The 24652-nt window shown below is 36.5% G+C and overlaps 1 protein-coding gene across 1 annotated transcript in view; it reads right to left on the minus strand.

Moving 5' to 3' along the window:
* Window positions 1–24652, minus strand: part of N (neurogenic locus Notch protein) — a 433061-nt gene that overhangs the window by 316011 nt on the left and 92398 nt on the right. Inside the window, exon 2 of the mRNA XM_069820749.1 lies at window positions 20978–21056. Coding sequence (XP_069676850.1) covers window positions 20978–21056 — 79 coding nt within the window. The remainder of the gene's footprint in view (window positions 1–20977; window positions 21057–24652) is intronic.

Genomic DNA, 24652 nt, shown 5'->3' on the forward strand with positions numbered 1-24652 from the left:
TGTTCTTGCTAATTTTGCAGTTTACGTCATATGACATTAATTTTACATGATTTATGATTTCAATGTCAATCTCGAAAACAGATATAGAAAATATAATATTATTAAAGCTCAAAATAGGTCAGACATGCTAATCATTCATTACTCCACAACGGTGGACAAACGGTGGTTAAATCCTCTTATCCGTTATGGTGGCTACTATCAAGCGAGGCAGGTGCTGCAGTAAGTATCGGTGCGCCGTCAGTGGTTCAGCGCCAGCGTGCTGTTCTTTCATTCCCGGCCTGGCCGCGATGGAATTTATGGTGGACAAAGCAGACCTTTCAATATTCTCTTATATATATATATATATATATATATATATATATATATATATATATATCTACCTCTCCAAAATTACTTATATTATTCACTTTAATAAGAAATAAATACGACATGGTATGAAACAACATTTTGCACGCAATTACGAAAGTACCTTTACCGTGCTAGTTCCAAAATTCAATTCCTGCATTAGTTCCTACGTAAATAACTATTCCCTTGAAATGAAGCGACATTCCGAAATTCGTCCCAGATCACAACGAATGTTTATCGAGGTGTATTATCATCACTTTAATATTACAGAACACGCGATTACAAATCAAACGAATGATCTAGCTGCTCTCGATAACAACACATTACTGAGAGAGGTTGTGCAGTACGGCTAATTTTATACACAAATTCAGCGTTCTCGTGCCCGTAGAGAGGGTAGGTGGCCGAATATTTCATATTTTTCAAACTTCTCATTATTTTCCAATGTCTATTATGTTTTCTTTTACTATATATATACCAGATGTTTCAGACCACCCGTATCAGCCTTTTTTCTCGAAAACAATATGATGCTGGTTTTTTCATAAAAAAATTTGATAACCAAAACCTATGTAAAGAATCGATTGATGGTGGTACCGTTTCCCGTAACAAACCGGAAGTAGGGTACCTGTGGTCAACTTCGAAATTTCAAATGAGAACATGGGTCACTAAACGTGCCATTTTAAACTACTTTTAAAAAGAAACAACTTTTACTGAAAATTTTTTTCTAACTTTTGTTTACTCACAAAGCAACAAAAATGATATTTTCTGAGAAATGTTGTATGTTGTTTATGTACGTACACTCTTCATAGTAAGTGTTCAAAATGTACGCCACCCTGTGCTAAATAATATTCTGATCTCCTCCTAACATCCGTGATTGCACGGAGGCTTTCAGCACAGCTGAGAGACATACAGGATTTCTAATTCTTTGTTTCATATCTTCCCCAGTTGTTGGATGCACCTGGTAGAATTATTTCTTTAATTCTCCCCCACAAGAAGTCAATTAGAGCGAAGTCAGGAGATCGGGCCAGCCAAGCTACTGGTCCTCCTCATCCAATTCACCGTAGGGGAATAACCGGTTAATAACTCACCGAACCCTAAGTGAAAAGTGAGCCGGACAGCTGAAGCCACATCGTTAATCGAAGCGCAAGGGGAATATCATGAAGTAACAGGTCCAAAATATTTCGGAGGAAGCGTGCGTTCTACCATTCAAGTTCTCCTCAAAAAAGTATAATCCTATGACTCGGTGTCTGAGGAGGCCACACCATGTGTTGAGGCTCCACACGTGCTGGTAATCCACTTCATGTAGCCAGTGTGAATTAACCGGAGACCAGTAATGGGAATTGTAGAAATTCACCTGACCATTACTTTTGAAAGTTGCCTCATCAGTCCACAGAATTCTGAGCTCGAAATCACGGTCCGTGTTTGGAAACCAGTTGCAGAAATCAACACGAGTCTGGAAGTCATGTCCCCCAAGTTCCTGATGGAGATAAATATGGTATGAATGAAATTTGTCTTTGAGAATTCTAAACACTGTATTATGATGCAATGCTAAGTCACGGACAATCCTTCTTGTGGGAGAGAATTAAAGACATGATCTACCAGGTGCATCCAACAACTAGAGAAGACATGAAACAAAGGATTAGACAAACCACACCATGTGTGTCTCTCAGCTGTGCTGAAGTTTTCCGTGCAATCACGGATGTTAGGAGGAGATCAGAACATTGTTTAGCACAGGGTGGCGCACATTTTGAACACTTACTATGAAGAATATACGTACATACACAACATACAATATTTCTCAGAAAATATCATTTTTGTTGCTTTGTGAGTAAACAATAAAAGTTAGGGGGAAAAAGTTACAGTAAAAGTTGTTTCTTTTTTAAAGTAGTTTCCAATGGCACCTTCAATGACCCATGTTCTCATTTGAAATCTCGAAGTTGACCACAGGTACCCCTACTTCCGATTTGTTACGGGAAACGGTACTACCACCAATCGAATCTTTACATAGGTTTTGATTATCAAATTTTTTTTATGAACAACCAGCAGCATATAGTTTTCAAGAATTTTCTTCAATGTTATACGGCAGACCGGTAAGTATGTAGTTACAACACATTCCACAACCACTAAACACCGTCCCTGGAATTTGTGAAGTATGATCTCGAATGACATCACTCAGAGATCGGAGCCTGACGGTGCCTGCTCCCTTCCCTTTACTTCCTCTTCTCCAAGCCAGCTCTGTTCCCTTTCTCTGACTGTGACTACTCACTGCGCCAGTCATCTATGACGTTACAAGCGCAGAAGGCTAATTTCTTCAGTGTCACTTCACAGATTCAACGAACGGTGTTTCTGTTGGCGTTGTAAAGTTGTATTACAAAGAAATGGGATTGATGTTGAATGATCATTGATCAGTACAGCTCGGAAGTTGATTACCTAAACATCAAGGGAAAATGACCTATAAAATGACGTTAAATGTATGAAAATATGACATTAAAATTAAAAAAGCCCAAGATATTATTATTATTATTATTATTATTATTATTATTATTATTATTATTATTATTATTATTATTATTATTATTATTATTATTATTATTGAATATCTCCGAAATCACGTCGATGCATATTTAAACATTAGGAGGAATTTAAATTCCCAGACATACTTCTTATTCAGCATTGCAGTAAAGAGCCATCGCAATTCGTAGGGTCTCGGGTTTGAAGAATCGCCGGTTAATTTACTTTCGACATTTTTACTTCTTCACTTCTGAGATACATTATGCTGACTGCGGGCACTGCGGCTGCAGTATTTGTTCTGTTGCGTTGAATAGGGGGAGGCATGTAACACACGTAATCAGGAGTTAAGGCTAATATAACCATAAGGAAAATTCCTGTATGCCGCAATCGAATAGAGTAAGAAATCTACAGTTAGGATTTGGAATATAGACTATGACTATACCGTAAAAACGCCCGTTTAAAAAAGCAGAAAAGGGCAAAAATGCAAGAAAAAATAAATTTCCTAAAAATGACCAATAGACAATAAATGACCGAGAAATGCAAAACAAAAAGCAAAATAAAAGTAATATTGGTTCATGTTGAAGTGAAACGAGTTTGTATTGCATTCTTCATTGTCTGTGATTTCAAAAAAAGATGACATTTCATCAACTTCCGACCCCTATTGATCAGTCTAACCAACTTAGTGCGGTTTCTTTTTGTAGGCATTGTGAATATTAACGATAGACATGCTTGTAAAAGACTTGTTAAAATCTAGTCTTGATACGACAGTGTTTACATTCAATTGATTACAATATAAAAACAATATAAACACACATTAAAAATCATGTTTAGAGCATACATAGGATAGGACCGCACGTCCTGAAACATGTAGGCCTATGGTCTAAACATGATTTTTAATGTGTGTTTAATACTGTAATAATTATATTGTGTTTATGTTTAATCAATTGTGGATATTTAGTTAAGTTATTATTTATTGGGAGAAAAATAAAATGTAGTGCCGGTTTGTTAACATAAGAATTTAACGGTTTTTCTTAAACAACTCTTAGAGGAAAAAAATATTTACATTGGGAATAAAACGGCTTGTCTATATTACGAAGCAGTAAATCAGGTAAGAAAGTTGACCTGTAACATTTTTGGCGGTCTTCTATGCTTATCTGCAAGGCTGACTAATAGCATTAACAATCAATAACATTAACTGTCTCATAATGTTGTAAGCATTTGAAATTCTGCCATTCTTCGTTCAACCACGTGACTCGGTGCGGAGAAATACGTATGGTAAGTCCTACACCAATTCTGAGCCACAAATTTATACCAGTATTACGGGAAAAACTGTCCACATTCCCCCCCCCCCCACTCTACACCGGATAATCTCCAGTTCCCAAACATTTTGAAGGTGCGACCACTTTTGGGCAGATATTTTTTGCAATCCTCCACTATCGTGAAAAATACAAATGCCTGTAAAATTGAAAATAACGATAATTTTACTGAAAACCACTAGATACAACACAGAGAACGACCAAAATAGAAATATATGTTGCAACAAATGACACAAAATATTAAGTAAACACCATTTCTAATATTTAAAACTATTATCGCCATTACATTGCCATAATATTACTATGATGTATCGAAGTACATACGATACTTCCGTGCAGGAATTATGCATGGGAAGAACGAAGAAAAATTCTCTCCGGCACTGGGACCCGAACCCTGGTTTTCAGCTCTACGTGCTGACGACGCTTTATCCACTAAGCCATACCGAATTCTAGTTCTGATGCCGGATTGAATCCTTCTCACTTTAAGTTCTACCTCTCTGTTCCCCTTTGGTGGCCTACCTTCTGTGTCACAGAATATGTGACAGTGGCACAATGTCCAACACTATATTGTTCAGGGGTGCACTCATTACGAGTGACTAAGTGGCCGGGGTCTGACAGAATAATGCGCCGTCTTGAATTACGAAGTGATTACTTACGCTTATCATATTACTATGATGTACTGAAAAACATAGGGTGAAGAATGGGTAGAATGGAGAAAAATTCTCTCTGGCACCAGAGAGATTCAATCCGGCATTGGAACAAGAATCCGGTGTGACTTAGTGGATAAAACGTCAACACGTAGGGTTCGGGTCCCGGTACCGGACAGAATTTTTCTCCGTTCTACCCATTCTTCACCATACTGCGATAATAGTTCAATACAAAGTGGTAAAGTTAATCAAAGGAAGATCGTTGCAAACTAGTATTTTAGTAACATTTCTTTTCTAAGACATCGCTTTGCTATATAAAAATATACTTTATCACTTGGAAGTAAGATGGCCTTCGTGTGGTAACGTGTGGAAAAGACTGTTAAGAGTAGAACTTTTAATGTACTAGTACATGCAAGACAAAAAATCGGAATATGCAGCCCAATTTCTCAATTCTCTTTAGCTTCTTAGATTGGCCTACCTTGCTGATATTTTCGAACACTTAAGACTCTTTGAATAATATTTGCAAAGTCAAGATGTTAATATTATAACAGCCAAGGATTATATCAACAGATTTATGAAGATAATTGATTTCTGGTCAACAACACTCGACAGGAAGAAATTTGATTCATTCCATTACACTGAAAGAACTCATGGAAAATTTAGCTACGTATGATCCTAGATCATATATACCCAGATTGCTCGGCCTTACAGGCTTTGACGGTAACAACTTTTATCAGGTTTACTATGCTGCCATCTAGTTGTTAAGTCGCGTCACGTCATAACTCCCATTTGAATTGCATTAGCGACTGTACTGCCATCTCGTGTTCGTTTACGGCGAACGGGTGGCGATCCTGGCGGTTGTTCTCTTCAAAGTGCTACCGATTTTAACATAGGGATGACCAATCTGTTATATATGTGATCTGGGATATGATGTAACTTTTGTTGAGTATTTTCCCTAATAAACTGAAAACAATTACAATCACAGATGGATAGTGAATCCCTTTTCAGACAGTTGATATTCCAGAAAATATGAAGGAGAATCTATTGAAATATGTATCTATTGATGGAATGTTTAAAATATATATTTTTTTTTTCACATACACCAGTTTTGGAGCAAAAGAATGCAAGAATACCTCGGACGTGCAAAATACGCAATTCTTAAATTTTGTATATTTGCAACCTCGTATTTATGCAAAATTAGTTTCTTGTCTGCGATCACCATCAATACAAAAGCGAGAAATTTTTTAACTTGAAAATGATATCTTTTTGTGTGTATGGAATACAGAGCCCAGATTTGAAAGGCTACTTTCTGAAAAGCAGGCACATTTATCACAATACTTATTTTTTTACTTTATAACTTCTAAAACATGTTTTTATGTTCAACGTTGTTTATGTCTCTATTTCTAAGTACAATATAAATGCATATTTTTCGTCTTATTTTGTAAATCATCTCGCAGCCTCCTTCAGGTCCTTACACGACACACACTTTGGGAACCACAGATCTAGAGAATACCTACCTAGCTTCAGGCAGTAGGCCTACGGTGAAATTGCGAACAGAAAAGAATTTAAAACGTGTGGTCGTCGATATATCGTGACACTATAGCCTACATATTTTTGAGAAGCTGGTTCTTTAATCACAATATAAAATACATTCGAAAGGCAATTCACTACGATGATATTTTGATCAGCTTGATTGTCAGATATGTTGAATACGCATTACTTGCCTTATAATCAACTGTAGCTCTTTTACAATTGGCTGTCGCACTTGTTAAATCGTGCATTCAATAAAGTAATGATTGTCGTCTTTGTAATGAAATGTTAGATAATCTCAGATTAAGAATATTCACCACTTCTTTTGTTCAGAAAACAAACGTCTTGCGAACTACTTCTCTCTCCGTTTCCCCTAGAGTTAAACAATATATTGTAACTTATACTCACAAAAATGTATTTTCGTATAAAAATGTTTGCTTCACTTTTGTGAACCAGTGTAAGAGATTTTCGAAAGTAAGCGCCTTGATGTCTTTGTGACGCTTTCACACGAGAAACAAAGAAGGAGACTGTACATTTTCACATAAAAAACTACGTGCATGTCTATGTTTCAGCTTACACTCTGTCTTAGTAAGACAAATGTACAAGGGTTAACTATAGTAAGATTGTGTAGATCAATACTCAAAATACAACTATATTACCAAACTCTGCATACAATATTAAATTGTGTAATATATAAATTCCTTCGAAACACTTTAACTTTTTACCACTTGTAACATTTTGTGCCCTTTAATTACAAGGGCTTTGAACAAGATGTGTAAGAAACCAATAAAAATATCGTCGAAGATGTGCGACAAATATATCTTTGATCAAATATTGAAGCAAACTTCAGAAACCCACAGCTTCAATTTTTAGAGGACACAGACTGACAAAGATACGCTGTTGTGACTATGTGGATAGTGTGTACGCTTCCCAACTAAGCAGTTCGAAATTCCATTCCCGGCGTGGGCAACGGAAGAAATTTATCTTTCGCAGGTGGGACTGCGTGTTTGTCCACTGTCATGCGATTTTTTATGTCCCTGCGGTGGTCCAGAGTCATGCCAGTTCCATAACCAGGGAGGCGTGCATTTGTGGGAAGTCTAGTGTACGATCTCAATAATCTCCCTCTCCTACCCTAAATAATGTGGAAGTCGGATAAAAGGGAAGGTTAAACGGGGTAAAAAAAGAAAGCAGAACGATGTAGGTAATGTATATCACGATGCTTACTTCAACTTTCATTATATTCGCCCATCTGAGTCGAAATGTATTAATTAAAACAAAGCATTTGATTCAGGGTCGCAACCAGCAGCTAAGGGTTGTTCTGATCTTCCTATGGATTGCAAATGAAGTAGGTCCTGAGCTGAATGTTTTTTTTTTTTTTGACATTGGATATAATTGCATAAACATCATAAATAAAATTATTAATTTAACATTTATCTACTAATAATTATTAGTACAACAATAATGAAACCACGAAACATTAAAATACCTTTGAAAGGAATGAAGTGAAACTTAATTGACATAAAATAGCTGTAGTTTTCAGAAACTTAGAAATATTCAAACACTCTGTCTCATTCTTCTCAAAGCCCAACAACGCCAAATTCGCTTCACGTTGACTTTTCATATTCTGTCATTGTGATCTGTCAATCCTAGTAAGAACTGAAAAGGAGCTTTCGCAGACTACTGTACTGCAGCCAAAAATTCTACAAGTAGGCAGAAAATCATAAACTAAAGCAATACCAGCTTTCATCTCATAGTTTTTTAAGAATAGCAGCTTCCTCCCCATTAATCTTATCCAAATAACGTTTCGTAACCATCACTTCTTCTTTAGGTGGTATGTTTATGCCCAATTATGCTAGACTATCATAATTTGTTCTCTCTTCCTTTAAGTCAACCATGGGGAAAAATGGCTCCGAAGGGCCACTGCACTCAAAGCCGCCTTAACTCACTCCACCGACCCTCTCCCCCGCCTGGTGCTTCTCTAGACATGCTTCAATCAGTGGCGGGTATGGCTTCGATCTCTGGACGTCAGTTTCAGGAAGAGCGGCAGAAAGAATTTTTTGTTACTTACAAAAAGAAGAAAGTCTGTTGCTTAATATGTGGGTTTAAAATTGCGCATATAAAACGCTTCAATATTAAACGCCACTTTGGTCGGAAGCATAAAGCTGACTTCGGTGATCTTACAAGTATTTATTTACAATTTTGAAAGCTATTTTCGTAATATTTGTGAAAATATACAAAACAAGATATGTTTATGGTATTTTCAGGATTTAGATACTTGTTAGTTTATTAAGTATGTGGAACTGAACTTATTTAAAACTTTGAGTGCATATTAGGCCTACTTGATGCGTTCTCTTTCCAAGAAAGATTTTAAGAAGTAACTGCAATGGACATGGAGATGTGTCTGTTCAATAATCCATTTGTATTTGATGTTACCCAAGCATCAGAGCCACTATAGAGATGCAAAAGAGCACGCCACTAAAGTGTTTAGGAAAAAATGGATTACCTACCAGAGGAGCAATTCCCTAATCTGCGCACATTCGCAATGCGTATGGTATCTATGTTTGGCTCAACTTACTGTTTTTCTTTTCAAAATGAAAATGACCAAAAGTATCTCCAGGTCTAGGATCACAGACATGCATTTAGTTTCAGTATTACGGTTGAGTTGTTCTATTTTAGAGCCAAACATATCCTTTTTAGTTAATAGCAAGAAATTTCGAAGGTAATCAAAAAAAAAAAAAAAATGAAAAACCAGCAGTATAGGTCTACAGGAGTATTTGTTTCATTCATATCTCATATATTTTGTTTAATATGTTTTAAAGTTAAATGACAGTGGAGCTTAGTTTTACTTTCTTTAGTATTTATAAAAAGAAACAATTGATTTTATTGATCATTATATTGTGTTTCATATGTTTTCAAGTTAAATGAAAATGGAGCTTAGTTACTTTATTAGTTTTAAAAAGAAACAATTTATTATGTTGAGCATTGTATCTTTTAATATATTGTGCAGTTAAATGACAATGGAGCTTTGGTTTTTTCTTTATTGTTTTTAAAAAAGGAATACCTTATTATGTCGACCACATGGCACTTCAAGAATTTCTTGTGCACATGATAAAGGCATAGTTACACAATTGAAAAATATATAATTTGCCTAATGACAGTAGGTGGATATCATAATTATTCTATGATACGTGTACTTCCTATAAACAAAATATTGTAAAGATTTTGAAACAAGAAATAACAGCGACGACATTACTGATGCGCAAGGTGTGTCGAATCCACCACTGCACTTGACTTAGCAAAACAACTGCTTTACTCCTCGCCTGTCAATCAAACGAATATGGGGTGAGTAGGAACGTTCCCTCCCTACTTTGCTTATAGTCCCCATAGCTGCTTTAAATTTTCTGCTGCAATTGGATTAAGCTCTTGATTATAGCTGAATCTTCTTTCAAGTTCTCCTAATATTGCGCGTTAAATTACACATTATACTCGTACGAGGTTAAGAAAAATTTTAGGACTGCTCGCAGCATAGCTTGGGGCTGTTGGAACCCTCCTGGTTATGGCCCTGATTTGATACATATAAGTGACAATAAACAAGGTAACAAAGGCGCATAAAAGTATCAAATCTCATACAATAGATCTTGTATTCATTCAAATGAAAATTGAACGTTTTATAGCCAGAAGAGGAAATACAGTATGTTTAAAAAATATGGGGCATAATTTCAGGTATGTATTTCCCACATGTAGACAATCAAAATAGTTCATTACAACATGTGTCCGGAAATGCTTTATTTCCGAGTTATGGCCTTCACAACATTGAAATTCACCGGAACGTTTTTCTTTCCGCAGGTCGTTGCAGTCAAAGGAGACATTAAGAGGGCACTCTGACAGTTCATTCCGAGGCGAAGGTTACATTCAGTGTTGTGTAGGCGTTAGACTGTGCGACATGTATTCAAATCAAGAGCTGGCAGAGATACACTTCATGTACGGTAAGGCGACGGCAATGCTGCGCTGGCTCGTCGTTTGTACCAGGAGAGGTACCCACACCCAGATCGGAAGACATTTGTACGTCTCCATTACCGTCTGTGCGAGTATGGAAAATTTAACTCTCCTGGTTTGGGAAGGGGACGACCAAGATCTACAACTCCAGAAGTACAGGAGGAGATTCTGGAGGCTGTGAACATGACTCCTTCTATCAGCACACGAAGGGCAGCGTTGCAAGTCAATGTTCCTCATACGACTGTCTGGAGACTGTTGAAAGAGTATCAATTGTATCCTTATCATTTGCAACGTGTACAGGCCCTGTCACCAGCAGATTACCCTGCACGAGTTAGGTTCTATCAGTGATTCTTGCGGCAGTGTGGTGTAAATCCGAACTTTCCTGCCTTAGTATCATTTACAGATGAAGCACAGTTCACACGAGATGGCATAACAAATTTCCACAATCAGCATGTATGGGCGTATGAAAACCCACGTGCAACTGTTCCATCTCATCACCAGGTGCGGTTCTCCCTCAACATGTGGGCCAGTATCATTGGTGATCGATTAGTTGGACCCCATGTACTTGTAAACAGACTTATGGGGCAGGCGTACACAAACTTCCTGGAAAACACCATACCTCATGTTTTAGAAGACACTCCACTGATCAATCGTCAACACATTCACTTCTTGCATGATGGCGCTCTTGCACACTTCAGTCGCACGGATCGCCGATATTTGGATCGAAGGTTTCCTGATCGATGGATAGGTAGAGGTGGCCCAATTGCTTGGCCTCCACGCTCACCTGATCTGAACCCTCTCGATTTCTACTTGTGGGGCCATTTAAAATCATTGGTTTATTCGTCTCCGGTGCCTGATTTGGAATCCCTTCGGAATCGAATTGTGGCATGTCCTGAGGACATACGCAATACTCCTGGAGTTTGGGATCGTGTTCGCAGGTCAATGAGACATCGATATGAGGTCTGTATTCAAGCAGGAGGTGGACATTTTGAACATCTTCTGTAATGACAACGACCTGCGGAAAGAAAAACGTTCCGGTGAATTTCAATGTTGTGAAGGCCATAACTCGGAAATGAAGCATTTCCGGACACATGTTGTAATGAACTATTTTGATTGTCTACATGTGGGAAATACATACCTGAAATTATGCCCCGTTTTTTTTAAACATCCTGTATAATATTGTACATGTATTAAAATATACTTACAATATTAACAAGAAAAGATTTATATCACTTTACTCTCTGGAGATATGTTTTAATACTTCAACTACTTCAACCCAATATCGGGGCAATAGGACTTGCCCTAACACGTAACTGATGTCCGATGATGGTAGAAGCGTATTAATTGAAACAGTAAATTATGTACAAAAAAAAACACCGGAGCTGCAGTTTGTCGCCACGGAACGGGGTCATGTTATAATGACGAAGACATGGCGGTGTGCATGTTGGCCATGTCTGCATTATGCAGAATAATTATGGCCATAAAAAGCAGAAACCCTGGTCCTGAGCCTCTTGCGCAATGCGACTGATATGCTGAGAGGTTGTATGTCTAATGTAAAACATCCACGCCATGAAAATTCGTTAGTATTCACCTACATCGCATTTCAGATCTTATGGCCTACTAAGTTTTGTTTAAGGGGTTAGGTATAGCTTACAGCAGTAAAATTTTGAAAATATTCAACTTTTTTTTTTCCTCCATTACTGTATCTTGTACAATAAGGAAAATTGGTATGTGTAAAACACTATCCTTCTGCTATAGGAAAAAATATTTTTACGATTTAAAAAAATTATATATATTTCAAAATTCAAAATGCTGGCAGTTTACTGTGCAGTGATGAAGCGTTTCCCTCATAACTCATAAACATGTTAACTTTTTCATATTCTCTCTCTTTTATTTTATTGCTGAAACTCATGTTTACAAAATCATGCTCTTTCAACTACATTCCTCAATAAATTATATACAGAGTGTTTCAAAAATACGACGCATAATTTCAGGTATGTATTTCCCACATGTAGACAATCAAAATAGTTCATTGCAACATGTATCCGGAAATGCTTTATTTCCGAGTTATGGCCTTCACAACATTGAAATTCACCGGAACGTTTTTCTTTCCGCAGGTCGTTGCCGTCAAAGGAGACATTAAGAGGGCACTCTGACAGTTCATTCCGAGGCGAAGGTTACATTCAGTGTTGTGTAGGCGTTAGACTGTGCGACATGTATTCAAATCAAGAGCTGGCAGAGATACACTTCATGTACGGTAAGGCGGACGGCAATGCTGCGCTGGCTCGTCGTTTGTACCAGGACAGGTACCCACAGCGACAATGTCCAGATCGGAAGACATTTGTACGTCTCCATTACCGTCTGTGCGAGTATGGAAAATTTAACTCTCCTAGTTTGGGAAGGGGACGACCAAGATCTACAACTCCAGAAGTACAGGAGGAGATTCTGGAGGCTGTGAACATGACTCCTTCTATTAGCACACGAAGGGTAGCGTTGCAAGTCAATGTTCTTCATACGACTGTCTGGAGACTGTTGAAAGAGTATCAATTGTATCCTTTTCATTTGCAACGTGTACAGGCCCTGTCACCAGCAGATTACCCTGCACGAGTTAGGTTCTGTCAGTGGTTCTTGGAGCAGTGTGGTGTAAATCCGAACTTTCCTGCCTTAGTATTATTTACAGATGAAGCACAGTTCACACGAGATGGCATAACAAATTTCCACAATCAGCATGTATGGGAGTATGAAAACCCACGTGCAACTGTTCCATCTCATCACCAGATGCGGTTCTCCCTCAACATGTGGGCCGGTATCATTGGTGATCGATTAGTTGGACCCCATGTACTTGTAAACAGACTTATGGGGCAGGCGTACACAAACTTCCTGGAAAACACCATACCTCATGTTTTAGAAGACACTCCACTGATCAATCGTCAACACATTCACTTCTTGCATGATGGCGCTCCTGCACACTTCAGTCGTACGGCTCGCCGATATTTGGATCGAAGGTTTCCTGAACGATGGATAGGTAGAGGTGGCCCAATTGCTTGGCCTCCATGCTCACCTGATCTGAACCCTCTCGATTTCTACTTGTGGGGCCATTTAAAATCATTGGTTTATTCGTCTCCGGTGCCTGATTTGGAATCCCTTCGGAATCGAATTGTGGCATGTCCTGAGGACATACGCAATACTCCTAAAGTTTGGGATCGTGTTCGCAGGTCAATGAGACATCGATATGAGGCCTGTATTCAAGCAGGAGGTGGATATTTTGAACATCTTCTGTAATGACAACGACCTGAGGAAAGAAAAATGTTCCGGTGAATTTCAATGTTGTGAAGACCATAACTCGGAAATGAAGCATTTCCGGAAACATGTTGTAATGAACTATTTTGATTGTCTACATGTGGGGAAATACATACCTGAAATTATGCCCCGTATTTTTTAAACATCCTGTATATTCACTTTTGTGTTAGAAGAAAGTACTGATATTTGACCATTTTTTAAATGAATTTATTTTTATAAGACAATCTATCAAAGGTAGAGAAGTGATCTTGCATTATATTGCAGATATCACATGCATAAATACACACAAAATATTTCATCACAGAATGTGGGATAGTTTTTGAGCTGTGGGAAACGCTTCATCACTGCACAGTGAACTGAATTTTGAAAACAAAAATATAATTTTTTTAATCGCAAAAATATGTTTTTTTTTTTCATATACCCTAGCAGAAAGACAGTGTTTTACACATACTAATTTTCATTATTGTACAAAATATAGTAATGGAGGGAAAAAAAATGTTGAATATTTCCCCTTAAAATAAATAAGAAAAGTGGAGGAAAAAATTATTAGGGTGTATCATTCATCCAAACACATTGCCATGTTTGACACAGAAATGGTTGAGTTTCTGAAATAAATAATTTATGAAGTGTGAAAATTTAATGTCATTGTAGATGATATGCAAAATACAAGTCAAATGTTTAAAATTTAAAATATCACTCTTCCTACTACCAATGCGACCAATATAACTATTACGTTTCAATGGTATCTATTTGCATAACATGATAAATAGATGCTGAATGCTTAGCAGCTAAAGATCGAAATTTAAGATGTGGAAACGCACTCAAAATGTGAAAACAGAAAAGGAGGGAGAGCATTAAAAATGTTAGATTATGTACTAAATGCAATATTATTACTAGAGAATTGTTAATGCTTCTAGTTTATTTAGACCAGTTACATATTTATAATGCATTTTCAATTCACATTTAGACGTATTTCCCAGTTCTGGGATCCCTAGTGAAACAAAAAAAGAAAGAATTTGAAATACTTATTGCAAAAATACTATGAGCCACACCCGAATGCTACTGTTTTTAGTAGTTTTCTTTTTTTATTTTCTTGGGTTATTTTACGACGCTGTATCAACATCTAGGTTATTTAGCGTCTGAATGATATGAAGGAGATAATGCCGGTGAAATGATTCCGGGGTCCGGCACCGAAAGTTACTCAGCATTTGCTCGTATTGGGTTGAGGGAATACCCCGGAAAAAACCTCAACCAGATATCTTGCCCCGACCGGGATTCGAACCCGGGCCACCTGGTTTCGCGGCCAGACGCGTTACCCGTTACTCCACAGGTGTGGACTTTTAGTAGTTAGAACATGAGGCAATATAAATTGTGTGAGCACGCCCGATGACGCCATTTTCCCCGCTACGAGCATGAGAACGCCCAATTTGAGTATGATATTAGCTGTACCGCGCGGTCTCTCTCAATAATACAGACAACTCTGGATATAGTGAACCTCTGCGGACTTGCATATTTCGTTCACTATATCCGAGGTTCACTACATCCAAGTGTCTCTCCCCTAACCTTAAATGACAGAAATGAATGAAATTGTGAACAAGAAAATAAAATATTTCATTTTTGTGGAACAGATTACACTGTACACTGTAGGCTATACTGTTACTCACAGTTGATTTATTTAAACTATGCTGTAGACTTACGTCGGCTTGCAAAAGACCACGTTCAATGTCACTTATAATTAGGGACCGGATTTTTATGTAATATCAAGGTATGAAATATGTACATATTTATGTAAGAAAAATAAGCTGAATATGTACCAAAATATGTAAAATCAAGAAAATATTTAATATCAATATGTGGCAGGTATAGGATAGGTAAGACTCTCCGGTTGTGATTTCATAGAGCACCCGACTTTTTTTTACCGCATACTTGACACATTACTATTTTTCCATCTGTAGTGAAAGCTTCGTCCATCGCAAACCTTGATTTTATTTTTGTCGTTAGGGTTGAAGATACAGGGGCCATTTTAGTTAGTTAAAAGCAGTAGATAAACTCACCTGCACTTATACTGTAAGTACTAAAACTAGAGAACTGAGTGAAATGAATGACACAACAGTACTGCAAGCACTGTTTCGTTTTACTGGCTTAGGAGAAAATAAGAGGAGATGTGGAGCACATGCATTTTAGCTGCTCCCTGTAAGAAACAAAGTACTTACTAAAAACTCAAACCATAAGAATTTACAAACTGTTGTTTGAAAAGTGACATTCCTGCCTTATTCAGAAGAGTAGGATTATTCCAGCCGAGAACCATACTTTCTAATTGCTCGAAAAGTCCCATTTGCGTAAAGGTCTACTAAATTTAAAGTAACGAGGTCAAGCAATAACCTGAAAAGCTATTTATTTTAATCTTTCAACATCTTTACAGTTCGTTCTTTTACTCCAGCTTCTTTTCAAAAGTCGGCTACTTTATTCAGGCTCATGTCAGACTTGACACGGGTTTACCCTGTAAAGATTAGGAAGAGGGTGAGTAAGGTTGCAAATTGCATAGGAAGGGCTTGTTACGACGTGTGCAGAACAATTAATTATAGTTCGAGACAAATCATGTCGTCCTCGCCCCCACTCCACCGCATGAAGACAACGCTACTTTCTGAGTGATTTTTACAATACAAGGCAGTTGTATGAGAAGGTTGCCTTTTGTTCACTCATATTTACATTGGGCGGTATGGGGTGAGTGCCTCTATTACTTCCTGCAACTAAGGACGTTATGTTTCGTCCCGAAATATATCTTTCCTTGAGTAGGTAAAAAGGCTTTTTAAATCTGTGTATTTCAAATTGTAAACTTCTCCAACATAAGTTCCCCCCCCTTTTAGAGAAGTAAAAACGAATAAACCCCCTAAATATGTAGATTTATGTAATACCAAGCCATATGTAATGTGGGGTAAATATGTAAAAATATTAGTATCAAATTTGAATATATTAATGGTAATTACAATATTCTCGAAGATTTGTTATTTATATACGGCTAGGTTGAAAGGAATATAATATGTAATTACATAAAAATCCGGTCCCTCTTATAATATTCGCCTTATCTTCCAAAGAGAACACTTTACGCGTCGACATTTTTATACAGTACATTGACTGTTGGAACACTATAAACACACGATCAGGTAGAAATGAGAAACTCTGTTATGGTGTGACTGCGTACTCAGCCTTAGAATTTCTCGAGTCACTTAATGGAAACTAGGAGAGGGTTAATGGAGTTTGAAAGCCATCGAAATCTTACCTTCATTTATGCACTGGACATAATGTCCGTCCCCTTTTAATAAAAATAGGCAATTTCATTTTCCGTTGTTTAGATGCTATTTGTCTTAATGTAAATGTTTCTGAGAACAAACGGTAACCCTTTGACGGTGGAGGATTAAAAATAACAGTAGAGTGCCTGAGAACAGAATGTCAACCCTTCGACGGTGGAGTGAGGCAAGGTCGTCACACGTTGCCTGGATTTACAGTACAGCTCATTGTCTAGGAATCACTAATCCTACCTTTGTCCTTTGACTAAAGAAGAAACTTAGAATGTTGTTCTCAACACATTCTTTCAGTTTTATACAAGGTCTGACTTCAAATAAGAATTTATCAGCATACAAGGTTCACTATAACGGAAGCGAGTGTTCCCTATAAACGGAAATATTAATGTACTTTTTAATGTATGCGCGTCGAGACCAACGATTTAGATTCACTATAGCCAAATATTCACTATAACAGAGTTCATCATCATCGTATTGCATATTTGAATGTTAACGTCGAGACAAAATTACAGTTTCTTTCTAAATACTCCGAAATGCCACACAACTGCTGGATTAAAACACAGCAGAAGTTTTGTACCCAAAATATATAATGAATTAATTAGAGCTTACCCTGAGCTAAGTACACTTAACACACACAGATTTAAGAAACAAATCAGATTAATTATTTAACTGTTTAAGCTAATTGGGTTAAAAATTGGTACTCTAATATTTATGTACTTTCGTATTTTCTATTTGTATATAGACCCTATTATTACATGCTGTATTATTTTATCATTTATTAATGTTATTGTGCTCAATGAACTCTCTTAATTTTGTGATAACTGATCTCAACTGCGCCCGAGCACGAGCTTCTGCTCTTTCGGGCTGCAATGCCTAATGTAGCTCAAGAATAACTTCTAGGAAAACTAGAATAACATCATTGTATAGAGCACATCTAGGTCAGAAAGCATGGGTAGACATAACGGCTCGGTTAGAAAAGCCAACGTACTATGGTAGGAACGATCATGATTTTAAAATCAAATGTAGGAAACAGAAAACGGATGTAGGTAAATTCTCATTTTTAAATAGAACTATAAATGATTGGAATGACCTACCTGCAGCGGTCTTTGAGGGCTGTCCTTCCTTAAGGAGATTCAAGAATAATTTAAAGAGTTGTGTATAAAGTGAAAATTAAAATTAAGGTGACATTCAACATTTAATTTTTTAAGGTGGCATGTATTTATCTAGCCTGACGAGTTTACTTCCTTGGTTTGAATTGTAAATTATTTAAAAATAGCGTGTAAGAGGGCCTTAGACTAGAAATGTTTAGTTTAAATGTAGTTCTGTTTATAAGTATGCATAAGAATGCAATTATTTGACTTATTTGAACTGTTGCATCAGTGAAGCGAGGTGAGTCAGTGAAGTTATGGTTTTACAGTGCAGTGAACAGTTCCGATCAGTGATAATTTATAGCGTCAATGAAATGTGTTCTATAGTGTCAGTGAAATGTGTTACAGAGTGTCAGTGAAATGTGTGCTAAAGTGTCAGTGAAATGCGTCATAGTGCCACTACAGGGAATGAGATGAGAGTAAAGTGAAAGACTATTAAAACTTACGTAGGACCTATACATAATTATGTAGGTTGTGTTGTAAAATTAGGTGTTTTATTTTATGTTTTATTATTATTGTGTTAAATTGTATTGTGTATTCTTATTGTATTGGGTATAAAATTGTATATGTGTTGTAAATTTTATTATGTATTGTAAATTTTATTGTGTATTGCTTATCATTTTAACTGTGTATTGTTAATATTGTATATACCACTGCCACCGGGTGCTTGCCCACTTGCAGTGTAAATAAATACAAGTGTAAAGTATTAAATAAATAAATAAATATTAACGTTATTGGTATTTTTGCATCAATAATTTGAAATGCCCGTACTCAAAAGTAATTCCAATTCTACGCATGAACTTCTAACATATACTTGGGGTTAAAATGACCCCTAAACATTAATATCTGACAAGATAATAGCAATTTAGCAATTTTTCACATTGCCATCTCTGCAAGACAACATTTAATGAATTTATATGGCAGTAAAAGAATAACAAAACGTTATCACATGATTTAGTGCAAAAATTGAAATATCTCAGGTAATATGAACCACCTATATGTTCTAGGGTTAAAACCAAAATATTTAATTACATCAACTCGATTACACAAGAAACATTGGAAAAGTGATCATAAATAAGTGCGAAAGGATGGATTTCCAGCTTCTTCTGTGAACATATTCAATGTAATCAGAAATCAAATCCCACGTTACAATCATTCAGAAAAGAAACACAAATATAATAGAATTCGATCACTAACTGCGGAGAGGAATCAGTCGTGCTGCCAACATAACTCCTGTTTCTACTGCTCACTACTTTACAAATTTTACAATTATGTCCAGATATTTATTTCGACAATTTAGTCACACTTATATTATTACCAATAACAAAACAGATACAAACCATCTCGATAGAAAGCATTGTAACAATATCTCGTTACATTCTATTACTATTCATAATTTACATTAAGAATATTCCAGAATACATAGCTATTTCATTAAGTCTGTATACTTTTGAAGAGTTATTTCACTAGGCCACTCCATTTTGTCCCATTTAGCCAGCTGCAGCTTTGCAATAAAAAGAGAAAATAAAAAAACGATATACGCAATTAATACCGCATGCAATAGTAAACTGCTTCTCATATCAGCCGGGAAGCCTTACGGCGTTAAACGGCATAGCGATTTTTGCTGAAGTCAACATTTGTTGCAACATGGAAAACGATGCATACCACAATAGGCGCCAACTTCTTTGAAATGTTGGGGGAGGGGGAGGTAGGATTCTGCAGAAAAGAAAACTGTAGGCCTAATTACTGTTTCTCAAAAATGTCCTTAACATGTTTTACAGAAAATATCCCCTGATACTTTATATAATATCTATGGAAGTTACTTAACACATGATGATTAAAAACTACGGCCATTATGCACTATTTTTTCCTTTCACTGCTTTGTTCACCATTCGTTGATCCTTGCAGCAATGACGAACATAAGTTAGACTCACAGTTTCACTGCCATTACTACAAGCTAATTATTTTATCATTCTGTCGTCCCATTTTACTGCAGTTTTATTTTCAACACTTTTCTTTATTAAGAATTTATCCATTATCAATAATTACATCGGAATCATTAATAAGTGATCACTTAAAAAGTACACACCCCTGACGACGATCATCACTAGAAATGATGACAAACTGAATGTTGATAACAATTACTTTTAAATTTCGTATAACAAATTTAACTGTTTATGAAAATTGTTTAATATTAATAACAATTTGTTAACTGATAGTAGACAAAACACAATCTAATACACAGTTAACTGAGTAATATTATTTCGTAATATTTATGACCGTTATTGTTCTATCGTAGTAGTTGACACATTTGAATTGAAAAAATGCTGTTCATAGACAAAGAAGTGGAGTCATCGTTGCATCATGTGTGGGGATTCACCGATCTCAAATACAGGAGAGAAAGGGAGGAGGTATTGTGAGTTGTGTCATTAACATGGCCATTGCGATTGCTGAATCCTCTATATCCCGAGTCCCGAGAGTATAGTATACTATACCATACTTCATACATGATTATGATGTAAGATGTATGTGTAGAGACCCGAAGTAAAGTATACATAGGTTGCAGGGACACTCTATTAATTTAATTGGGGGAGGGATGCCCTTGGCTTTATATGTTGAGGCGACAGAAGCTGCCTTACCCCCCTCCCCCACCCGAAGTCGGCGCCTTGTATACCACAATGTTGCATGTTATACATATGTCGGTGTAATTGCAAGTTAAAAATACAATCATAGCCATACGAATGTAAACATAACAAACATTAAGAGTACCTATCAACTGTATACATACAATGCGCTCTTTGCCAATTTTAATGCAGTGTGTGGTGAGTATGGTAGCATTTCATACAAAAGGCTCCATTTTACAGAAGTCTAGATATCCCACTTACTTGCAGTATGACTCCCCGCGAGGTGTGGACACGCACGTGCCACCATTCTTGCAGGGACTGGGTGAACACGACACAAATCCTGCAACACAATAAAAACAATTGTCGTTAATTAAATAAGTCACCACTTCCTGCAAAATATCGGACTCTTAAGGGCGCTCCCGAATTGCATGCGGGATAAGTGCAGGTCGAAAAAGTGAACGTTGAATTGCATGCGGGGATTTTTGTACGCACGCTTGAATTGCATGCTGACGTGCCACTGGACGTCCCTTAAAAGTCGAGTCTGAAATAGGTTATCAAGCACATAGTGTTGGTTCATAAGCATGTCAACTACTTCACTTCCAGCGGTGTTTTGAATCTTGCAACAGAAAAGTGTGAGTGAAACAATGTACCAGGGTGCTTCAAAAAGTAGGGTAACGAGAGCCCTCATGCACAAACTTTATTTCACAGGCAGATATACTGATACACAGTACTAGGCACTGGTACGCATTACTTTTCAACATAGACACCATGCTTGTCCAAACACTTGTTCCTAGGTACACTAAGGCACTGATTCCGGCATAGAAGAAATCTGCGTCAAATCCGTGAACCCACGACATGACGGCTTGCTAAACGGCCGTATCGGTGTTGAATCGCTTATCATCCAGGTGCTTCTGGGTTCCAGGTCGAGGCTATAGGGAGCATGGTCCAGTACCTCCCATCGGAAGCGCCGTAATAATTCACGCGTGAAAAATGGGAAGAGAAATGCTACACGTTTTGTCCTGTTTATACCTGTGAATGTGATGCCACACAACTCGGATATCTCCTAGAAAACCTCGGCACGCAACGCGGACATTTTCTCCTTTTCCACATGCAATTCCTAAACATGGCTCTTTTCGTGGGCAGTTTGCTGCGAGCAGCCACAGATAACCTTAATGTCTTCATCCGGGATGTAAGCTTAATTTGCGCGGAGACGCGAGACTTCTACCATAATATCTCGGCAGGGTCAAAGAAGCAAAATTGCTTATGCGCTCTGGTAAGATTCAAAACATAGGACACACTTTAAGTTGCTTTAATAGTCCAGTTGTAAAGTTTTAAAAACAACTGTGTGAATTCAGTAATAGGCTTTTGGGTATTCCACCGCGTCCTGGAACTTACTACATCAACTTTTTGGGAATGGGCACAGCTTCCATCGTCAGGACAAATAGGTAAGACCAGAGGGGTCACTTACTCTGTTGGGCTTGTTATTTTCGGTTACTCCCAACAACTGAACCAGACATAATAAATAATATAGGTCTATTGTTCATACAGGCGAAAATAATTCTCGAAGAATTTATGACTGTCTACAAATCCTGTTTATATACACAAAAACCAATGGAATTCATGATTATAATTAGCGAACCTATTGAAATAAGAATTAATATTAATATTAGAGGAGAAAAATTCGCTCCGGCGCCGGTGATCGGACCCGGGTCCTTGGTTTTACGTACCAAGCGCTCCCACCATTGAGCTACGCCGAAATCCAATCCGCAGCACCGGATCTAACTCCACTCTAGTGTTTTTCCCTTCGTGGCCTGACTCCAAGTTAGGCATGTATGTTGACATTTTATATTAAGTCAACTGTCATTATACAAGGAGCGCACTTCAGTTGAGTGACTTGGTGGCCGGGATCCCATAATAATATGCACAGTAATCTGTACAGAAATATGCACTGTTGCTAGAAGAATCTGTATAAAGATTATTATTATTTTTTGGTCCTACAGAACATATCTGTTATGGTAACAATTGACATTAATTTAAAAAATAATAATCTTTACGTAGATTATCGAAATAAGGCTAAGATGCTATGTCATAATACGAGTAAATTAACAAGTGGAATGCATATTTTAGATACTCCTTATTACGTGTTTCATTCAGTTCAAATTAAATTATTATTATTATTATTATTATTATTATTATTATTATTATTATTATTATTATTATTACTGCTGCTGCTGTTGGAAAAATTAAATCTTATTAGAATGTACATACATCATAACGACAAGCAATAAACCTACCAATGCATTTGTTTCAGGAGCTGTGACATGTACCTACTGTACTATGCGTTTTAATAAGACCTCCTGTGCCGATTATTTTCGGCACCCTGTGTTTTTTGTATTGATGGTGTATGGACAGTATGAAATAAATAAAATGTCAGAAAGGAATAGAAATATAGTAGTTTGGTGATTTAATGTTGTAAATAGTGTTTCGTGTAATGAAAGGGTGTTTAGGAGAACTTTGATATAGAAATCAGTGAGGAAGTTATAGAATTGAAAAGGATGTTAGGAAATTTAAAACAGTGACCAGTTAATTAATATAGATATCGGTAGAAGTAGATCTTAGAGAGTGATGTAGGGAAGTTCTGAAAGATGACATCAGTGAGGGTAGTTACAATTTTAGATAGTTTATTATGAGTGTTGCTTGAGGTTAAGAACGGATGATCAAACTACGTGAATTTGATACTCCTGTCAAGATTTAGCAAGATTATTATAATGATGTATATTGGGAAGAAGAGGATTTCTATGAGTAAAAACGTGTGGAGTGTTAAGTGTTAAACGGAAAATGTTAGTATAGTGATTTTAAATAGGATAGGCAATTAAAATTTAAGAACGATATTTTGAAAGAGTAATAATGATCAACACAATATATTATCGTAAAGTAGGACGAGTAAGATGGGATGTAGAAAGACCGTAATTATATATAAATGTATGTTAGCAAGAATAGAATGCTGGAGGAACGCAAGTGAAGTGTGGAATTAACAGATGGTAGATATTAATATCAATAAGAATAAATTGACTGTTTAGAGTTAAGTTAATAGCGAGAGTAGAAAGAGTTATTAGTTAAACAGACTGTCAGGATTGCATCCAAATTGTAGGAAATGTAATAGAAAATTATGGTGAAACCCGTATACAGAAATGTGGTGGTACACCATAACTAGTATAAATGTTGATAACAATACAAATAAATAAATAAATAAATAAATAAATAAATAAATAAATAAATAAATATTCGGGGTAGCATATTATTTTTAAATGCGATCTAAGCAAATGCTACTACTGGTCAATTTCAAGATTTTTTTGTGTTTTTTTCCTCATAATTTCAAACAACTCACTAGGAAGAATCTTGATCTGCTGATAGGAGGTTTCTGCATATTGAAAAAAAAAAAAACAGTGAAAAATTTTCAGAGATAACGAGCTTCTATTTTATATGCATTATGTTTTCTTGCTTTCATATACCCAATTCACACACATACATGCATGGAACGAAGATAAGATTCAGCAATGAACTGTTATGTAATTAATTCATATTTACTGAAGTATATTTATAATAAATTATTTGTCGTAGATTAATAAATGTCAATCAAATGGAATATTTTACGTAAAAACAAATTACTACACCTAAAGCAAGATATTGGAGTTCATGTACACATTCATTTTCATTTTCATTCTTATAAGTAGGCCTACAGATTGGCACTACATAATATAATATGAAAACTACTGTACTTCATTTCAATAAACAATTTTAAACGAATAGGCAGACCTTGGCAGAAGAAAATATGTCATTGATTCTGGTTCATGTTAACACTTTGTTTAAAAAACTTAAAATTATTAAACGACACGTTAAAAAAAAAAAAAAAAAAAAAAGTTATGTACCTTAGAC

The sequence above is a fragment of the Periplaneta americana genome, chromosome 3 (genome assembly GCF_040183065.1).
Source record: "Periplaneta americana isolate PAMFEO1 chromosome 3, P.americana_PAMFEO1_priV1, whole genome shotgun sequence".
Lineage (NCBI taxonomy): Eukaryota > Metazoa > Arthropoda > Insecta > Blattodea > Blattidae > Periplaneta > Periplaneta americana.